Raw genomic sequence first — 8,772 nt, 5'->3', positions numbered from 1 at the left:
CGCGTTTTTCTTCAGTAGAGCCACGGAGCCGCGTTCCTGCACGGAGGCTCCCGGGAGCTCAGTATGGCCAGCCAGGGAGCCCGGCTGAGAGGCGCCGCTTGTTCCCCGAGCCCCGCCCGTGCCGCTGCCTCCGGCCCCGCTCCCACAGCGGCCGCCCTCGCCGCGCGGGAGGTGCGGAGGGAGGGAGGCGGCGGAGGGGCGCGGCCCGGCGGGGCCCGGCAGCCGAGCCCGCAGCGGGGCGAGGCGGCCGCAGTGGAAAAACCCCGGCGGGGCGCGGGGGGAGCGGGGCGGGGCGGCGGGGGCGGGGCCGCGCGCGGGGGGGCGGGACACACCTCCGTGCGCGCGCGCTGCCGTTGGCCGGGCCGCGCGGGGGCGCGGGGGGCGGGGCCGCGGCGCGCGGGGGGCGGCGCGGAGCCCTCAAGAGAGCGGGGCGCGGGCGGCGCGCGGCAGCATCGCCCCGCCATGGCCCTGCGCGGGCCCCTCGCCCGCCTGCTCCGCGCTCAGCCCGACGCGGCGCTCCGGCTGCACAGGCGGGCGCACTCCGTGGCGCTGGTGGGAGCCCCGCTCTCCAGGGGCCAGGTGGGCATCGCGGGGGGCGCCGGGTGCCGCGGCCGCCCGGCTCCCCTTCCCCCGGCGGGGCTCGCATACCTGGCTGCGGGCAGCGCTGTCTGACGCGTCCCCCCCTCTCTTTGTCTTGCAGAAACAGCGGGGAGTGGACCACGGTCCCGCTACCCTCCGTGCCGCGGGGCTGGTGGAGCGACTGGCCGGGCTCGGTGAGCACAGCGCGGCGGGGGTGGCGCCGGGGGCTGCGGGGCTGCCCGCATCGCCCCCCTCTCCTCTCGGGGCACCGTGACTCAGCCGCTCGCTGCGGGTGGGGGGAGATGCGTCCTGCCGCCAGTGGCTCACGGACCGCACCGTGCCCTGGCGCCGGCGATGCCCGCAGCTTTGCGGCGGCGTCGGGAAGGAGAGGCTTGTCGCATTCCGCACCGGGAGGAGCCGCACCGGGCCCTGCGGGGTCCCCGGAACAAAGAGCGGCTGGTGGTCCCGGCTCCCCCGCCGCGATGCGCTCCGGCTGCCCAGGAACAGCGGGACGCACCGCGAGCCGCCTGCCCTGGCACGGCGAGCGCTTCTCCGGCGCATGGAGCGTGTGCTGTTCCCGTGGTGACTCCCGGAGAGCCCGGGAAGCGAGAGGCTGTTCGGAACGTTTGGGCGCTGTGTGCGCTCAGGGCATCCAGACAAGTAACTGTGATCCTCGGGTTCTCACACAGTACGGGCTTTGCATTTTTTTTTTTTTCCCGTTTTCTTTCCGTGTACGTTAGCAGCTTGTTCCTAAAGCCTTCAGGTGATGAAATTCAGAATTTTGCAGAGAAGCCCTCAGTTTTGTGTAGAGGTCTTGTCTGAAGTCTTGCTTCGAAAACGCTTGCAAGTACCACCCTGTGAATGGGCTGTTTCTGGTCTTTTTGTGCATGCAAACCCATGCACTTAATTATGTGCACTCACATCTATTACTTCTACAAGCTGAGACCTGCCGAAAGCTGTATCACAGTTACTAGAAACAGGGCACGAGGGAGAGAAACTTGTAAAGCTAAACTCTGTCTTGGAGAAACTTTAATCTAAAAAGTGTTACTGAAAACGGTGTGATGAGGATGGATTGCAGGGCTGGACCACAGAAAGAACCAATATGTGCTCCCTGGGTGGTTAGTGTCAGCGGAGTTTAGATGCATACAGAGATAATGGTCTAATAACCCTCTAGCAATTTTATTCTGAATTGTAAGAACTCTTCAAAACAGAACCAATTGTTCTGTGCATCCCTGTAGGCTTATCCTGCATATCTTATGATTCACAAGCTGAAAAGTCCCAGTTTGCAACCAAATGAGTAGGTATTCTTTTCCTTTCTTGTTTTGAGCAAAGTACAGACACTTTCCATGCTTGGCAATATTTGAATTCTAGTGAACGTGATCTATAACCTCAGCAAATGTGGAAGTGGGCATCTAAAAGAGGTTCTTTGTACTGGAATAGTTACTGAACCTAAAGTTTATTTGAAACTAACAAATTGCTAGGTTTGAAAGGAAGATGCTATTCTAAATAAGACTGTATGCAGCAGATTATTTTGTATCAGTAATAGAATTTTATACTGGAAGGCTTGGGGTTCTCTTTCAAGTGGTTCAGAGCTAATGTTTGTAAGAATTCTTTGAAGAAAACCCCAAACCCACAAAACCCCACAAAATTAAAAACTAGGAGAAAAAAACCCTCTCATTTGCCTGACACAAGCTCACTTCAACAGGGGCTTGTAGAAGGCAGAAAGAAAGGGGAATTCAAGCCCTTTCTGGATTCCAGTATCAAAATGTTATGGGGATAGAAATGAAGCAAGCGAAACTAAATTTAAAAAAATCCTTTCACTGTTTAGCTTCTTACAGGTTGTTTACTCATTAACCAGTAATGCATGTGGAGCTGTTTCTTGCTGTTCCCTTACAATTTTTAGAGGCTCTGGAATTTCTTCCTTCTGCAGTTGCAATTTCCTATTGTTGGCATGTTCTTCCACTGGGGTAGGGTTGGTTTGTTTTTTAAGGTGGTGTTGATGTCTGCAGTCCTTTTAAGAAGAGGTTCTGCTGTGAGGGTCCATTCTGAAAGGATGACAGTCACCAGCACACACAGAGGAGTGGTTTACAGTGCAAAGACAATTTGCTTGAGGGGAGGGTGGTAGATGGAGGAGGATGCTGCCACGTAGCCTTTTGTACTGTACACATTTGTTGTAAATTGAAACAAACGATTTTTTTTAATGTGTGGGCTGCTTATTTTTCTTCCCTGGGATGCCAGGATAGCTTTGGCTGCAGTACTATTATAATAGTGCCATTACTTGAAGTCCTGTGGTATGCTGAACTGGCAGTAAAACTTTAGCTGCTTCCTTTGTCTTTCTAACACTATGAATTTTCTTCTCATACTTTTAAGAAGGCCACAGTATGAATGGAGCCACAGTATGATTCTCATTATTAATTTGGATATTCTATTTATCTGTTTTATTACAAGAGTTAATAATTTTCCTGGGGTCTTGATTGTTTTCCAGGAACAGGCAAATTATACTGCAGCAGACCAGGTTTTTCCTTTAAAAAGAAATGACATTTGTCTAAGGTACAGTGTTTCTTGATCTGTATTGTCCAGTTCTGAGGCATTTGTGACAATAGGGTCTGTGTATGTGGGTGCATGTAGAAAGTGTTTGTTACATGCCTCCATTGCCTGCTTGGATATGAAAGAATGCTACAAACTTGATTTTTTTCTTGTCATTACAAGTTTGAAAATGGGTATGAGGCCAAATGTGGAATGATGCTTCCCATTACAAGAGTGAGGATGGATTCTGGGCCATCTAAAGAAGTACAGATGGGGGAAAGAGGTAGTATTCCCCTGTATTAACAGTAACTCTGAAAATTGCTCTCACCTTCTTTCAAGTGGAAGAGATTTCTGGTGATCAGACTCTTCTGTTTGTCTGAAATTTTAAAGTTTGCTTTATTCATTTTCCATTTGTAATTCAAGTTCGACTCAACCTGTATAAAATGAAGGTGCTCTGGAGGGCCCTCTTAAAGGTAGCATTTGGGTAGTAAGATGCATGTACTGTGTTTGTTTGTTACTTTGAGTATGAAGCAGCCACATGTGTGCCTGATTTAATGACTTCTGTTGACAGTGCTCCAGCCATATCAGAAAGTGAGAACACTAAATCTTTATTTCCACTTTTTGCATTGTTTTGCACTTTGCTTTCACTGGCTGTTGTATTTGGGTGGGAATTTTATTGTTCCTTTGACCCTATCCTAATTTCTGTTCTTCCGTAGTCCTATTGCAGTGTTCTGAGGTGCTATTCCAATTTCTATTTTTGGGGGGGCATCTCTCCCTTGAAAGATTCTGTGACCATGCCTCCAGGGTATGGTAACTTCTTGGCTGCTTCGAGTAATGACTGCCTGTGAACGGCTCATTTACACTTAGGCTGAAATCCGAGGAGGGAGCACAGAGGCAGATGTTATTGCTAGTCTGTACCAGACTGTCAGAGATGAATCTGAACCACCAATTTGACTCTGCTTCCCCTTGTTAGAAGCAGAGAGAACACTTTCACCTTTTGGTAGTATCTCAGGGTTACTGTAGCAGGAGTCCATCTCCCAAGCCAAAAGCAGCGAGTGTGCAAGTCTAGCAGGAGTAAATTAAAATATAACTGACTCTGCCTGTGGGGATTTTTATTCACCTTGGCAATGTTTGTCTTTTGGCTTTGCTTCTTCTCCTAAGGAAAACTAAACTATTACCACCTTAAAGGATATCTTTCCAAAGAAGTTAAAGTGCTATGTGAAAACAGAGACCCATAACTCCTTGGTATGGAGGAGAAAAGGGTGCAAAGTGTGTAGGGCTGTGTATTGCTCTAATAGTAAACAGAAACCGGTGCAATATGTGGAGGCTTTTGGATTTTTGTTGGGTAGGAGTGGGGAAGATAGGTGACAGATTAATTTGGCCTAAGCTATAGAAAGTGCAAAGTATGTAGTATTTTAAAGTGAGAATTTCTTAGGCCTCGCCTGTTGGCTATAGATTAGGCAGAGAATCTGATCAAACTCCAATCCAGAGTTTTGCCTAGTCCTCTCTCTTGAGGAGAGAAAGGCCTTACTCAGTTTAATACTGAATAGATAGCTGTTGTATCTTACAGTAGCCTTTGAGGTGACTTAGAGTTCCTCTGCTGTTGCTAGCATGGAAACAACTTTCGTGTAAGATTTCTTCCCAAGTGCTCATTCTTGTATGTTGATTGTTGAATTAATTTCTTTTGGTCTTTATTTAGAACTGGCTGCAGCTGGGTTGCTGAGCTTAGTCAGGCTTGGATTTGGGTTACTGTAGAATTGATTAGCAAAGTTTGGATCTGAGTTGCTGGCTTGACAAGCTGGTGCACTGTGGAGACATGGCTTACACACAGAGTAGAACTATATTTGTCAGAGAGAATGAGCATCATATCGCCATTCTTCTGTTTGACCGGAAAGAAGTTCTTCAGTAACAGGTTTCATGAGGTCAGTGGAGTGACTCAGAAAGGAGTAACCGCCTCTAAAAGAGGCATGGAGCTGTTAATCCCCATGTCTCTGGAGTTTCGCTCCTGCTTTGCCCAAAACCATTGGACTCCTATTGACATCTGCTGCCAAAAATAGCAATTCAACTTTGCTGTCTCACCAAGATAGCTCATATGGTTAGTATCAGTCTTAATAAATCATGAGGCAGCTGCTTCTACATATCATCTTTTTCCACCTAAATCTTCTTTAGTAAAGAGTTTAGGAGGAAGATAAACAGGTTTTTAGTTATGCACCAATTATGCATAAATAAGTATAGGTGCTGAGATTCAGCTGATGTGGACTGGCAAGAGGGACAGCTGCATTGTTGGGAAAAAAATTTTCATCAGTCCATCCAGTAAATGTGTTTAAAGAGTTGCCTGTATCCCTGGAGAATTTGACAAACCATTCTGCTTGCCCTGTAGTTGAATTAAAATTGGATTTACATGTTAGAAACAAGATCTGTCAGGAATGGATTCTTGAATTCTTGGATTAGATTCTAGCTTAGTTTTGCACTAGCTTTGACCTCAGTTGTTTCTCTTCAAAACTCAGTATTTTAAACTTGTAAAGACATTAGTAGAACCAGTCAAATATCTCTAATGTCTAGAATTCCAATAAAGTCTAAATTTGTTGTATAGATAACATCAAGATCTGGCTTTTTTTGACTCATGTTTTCTGCTATTGATAAAGTTGAAGTGGGAGACAGGAAAAATTCTAAATAACTCCCGGCATTTAAGCAGCATGTTGTTTAGTTAGATCTCTGCATTGGTGAGGTAAGAAATGCTACTGCTCATGGTTTTTTTTTATTTCTGATCACATCTGGTGCTAGTATTGTCAAAGGTAAATATTCATTTGCTAGGAACATTCTCAGGAAAAAAATCAGTTTGGATATAGCATAAAGAGGTCAGACTAACAGCTAATTCTTCTTCCCTACAAAGCAGAAATAGGAATGCATTTTTCACCCAGGCACACCCTCTTCCCCCTTTTCCCCTGAAACAGAATGGGTAACTGGCAGTCCTCTTCTCTTTCCTTTCCCTTAGACACAAGCATGCCCAAACAATTCTGTTTAATAATAGCAGTAAAACATACTTATGTAGTACTGCAACTTATTTCTGGAACTAGACTTAATTAACTCTTTTTATTTATACAGAGGTAGATAAAGATCCAAGAGACTCTGCTATTCTTGTTTACCTCTCAAATGTGGATTAACCATGATTGGTTGGTTACCTTCAGAGATCAGTGGTTTGTCAAAAATCAAAGCGCAGCCAAAGGGGCTGATTGTAACTGGCATTTGCAAGGAGTCTTTGAAATTATGCCCGTTGTCAGAATGCATCAAGGGCAAGTACTGCTCCACTCCGTGAGGGAAGGCAGCCAGGAAGTGGCTCTGATGACCTGGCAGGCAGAAGGAGCCTTGCTGGGGTTTTGGAGGAGGGCTGTTTGAGGAGGCCTCCACTGAGGCTGTCTTTAGGTTGCCTCTTCCCAACAGACCTCACTGGCTATCTTGCCTTGAGCAGGGGAGGCTAAGCTCCCCTGGGGGAGTGGGCTCTGCTGCGCACAACTGTGCTCAGCAGCTGTGGTTTATCCTTTGGAATGTTGTACCTTCGATATTTGCATGATTACAAGTAGCCTTGGAAGTTAGGAGAAAAATGCCAACACTGAAAACATACAGAGTCAGAGCAGCCCTTGCAGTCAGTTTGTTCTGATAGTCTCTTCCCTTCCCCATGCTCATAGAGTATACAATCTGCTTGGTTTTGCTTTGGAATGAAAAGCTTTGTGTCAGTCATCGATTTGATGTTTGTTTTTCCCTCTCCCATTTGGCTGGTGCATACTGAAGGTTGCACAGTATGAATTGGCTTTGAAAGAAACTTAGTGAATTTGGGGTAAATGTCACTTGGTGCTTTAACTGTAATTGTCCTGTGTGTCAGTTTAGTTTAAATACCTTTAAAACTAAAGCTATGCTGATGAAGATCAGGAAAACCTGATTTGAATTGATTATTTCTTCCTAATCTTTAAATGAAAGGAGACTAGATTCAAGGACCAATGAACAGAGCTCTTGGGGGCTTTGTATTTTTTTTGGTTTTATAGTGATACCCTTCATCCTAGATATTATTATTATAAAATTAGTTTTAATACATAACTTACCTGAATTTTTGCACCTATATAATTCTCTCTGGATTGCAGTAAATTTAGATCACATCCTGGTTTATTTTTTTACTATGAATGCTGTTGAAGCAGTGGAGTTACTAGGGGGAGGCACAAAGTGAGATGACAGAGGGGAAACTTAGGAAATGAGTTGGGTTTTGATCTGCTTTACAGAGCACATGATCTATTACTGCTTTCTCATTTGAAACTTTAATCCCATATCTTGTTGTGGACTCTCAAGACCAAGATACCTATGGCAAGTATATGCTTATATGAATATGGTATGGAGGACTGGTTTTGGATGAAAGGTGGAAATTTCTGTTGTAACACCACCTGCTGAAAAGCAGGGAATGAAGCACTTAAGTTCAATACAAAACCCCCCCCCAAACCAACAACCCACCAGATTTTTCATTTGTATATGAAGTGGTCAGATGTTAGTTTCTTGCAGCTGGTAAGAGGAAGAGAACTTCAGCAATCTCTAATATATTCTGGTCTCCCTTCCTCTCAAGTGTTACGTGTCTGGGTTAACTAATAGAATAACTGCTTACTTCTGTAACAATCTAAAGCACAAGGTGCTTGTTGTTGAGGAAAGCTCTTTTGGCATTATGATTCCTTACGGCTGTAAGCACCCCACTGTTATCAGGAACTGTGTCTGGGTTAAGCTTATTTGCAGGGTTTGTTGGTGGTGTGGCAGATGCAATAGCTACACCCTTCTCTCTGATGCAAGCCACAGTGCAAATGTTTCCCAACACCTGATACTGACGTTTTTGAAGACCTCATAAGGTCAAGTGCACTGAATTTCATAAGAGATTAAAGTTATAAGCAGTTTTCAAAGGGAAATGAGGTGGCTGCTCGATTTGGGGTTGGAAAAATACATTTTGGCTCACTTTATGCAAGGGACATCTTGACTACAGACTTGGGGAGCAGTTGGAATTGGGTTTGCTTGTTGCTTTTGTAGGAGATTAAGCTTTTAAAATATGTACAGCTATAGAAACTTTGTCTTAAATCAGACCTTTCAAAATTGCAAATAAAAGGATAGGAATTGCTCAAACAAGAACTTGCCTTTTAGGAAGTGAAATTTTAGAGTGGACACAGAAATCTACTGAGCCATCAAATACCTGTATCCAGTAGAAGATTTCTTCCAGCAGACACCTACTCAGTTTAAAGAGAAGTAGATGCTGTGTAATGAACTTCCAAGCAAGAGGGTTATGATTAAATTAGGCTGCTGAAGTCTGTCTCTTGCAGTGGGAATCTTGCTAGCCTAATTTCCTATTAATATAAAATGAAAGTATGTGCTTTGTTCGTGTAGCTGTAACACACACACATGCTCAGGATAATTCTGGAGGGTTAAAACTGTCTTTAAAAAAAAAGCTTCAGTATGCACTGGTCATCATGAATTGAATCATTTGTTTGCTGTTGTGTAACATTTTGACAGTGTCTCTGAGAAAGGATTACAAAACCCCCACCATAAGCCAATGGGTTTATACTGAAAAGAAGGATGGTGACTTGGTTTCATTCATGGGAAGTAAAATGTTAAGTTTGCCTATAAACGTTGTTCATAATAGTCATT

General features: G+C 45.2%; 1 protein-coding gene across 1 annotated transcript in view; it reads left to right on the top strand.

Annotated features, from left to right (window-relative positions):
- Positions 1-395: 395 nt before the first annotated feature.
- Positions 396-8,772, top strand: part of ARG2 (arginase 2) — a 20,996-nt gene continuing 12,619 nt past the window's right edge. Inside the window, exons 1-2 of the mRNA XM_032111039.1 lie at positions 396-579; positions 701-773. Coding sequence (XP_031966930.1) covers positions 463-579; positions 701-773 — 190 coding nt within the window. The 5' untranslated portion in view covers positions 396-462. The remainder of the gene's footprint in view (positions 580-700; positions 774-8,772) is intronic.

Source organism: Corvus moneduloides, chromosome 6, assembly GCF_009650955.1.
Source record: "Corvus moneduloides isolate bCorMon1 chromosome 6, bCorMon1.pri, whole genome shotgun sequence".
NCBI lineage: Eukaryota > Metazoa > Chordata > Aves > Passeriformes > Corvidae > Corvus > Corvus moneduloides.
This window is presented reverse-complemented; position numbering and strand designations above follow the sequence as displayed.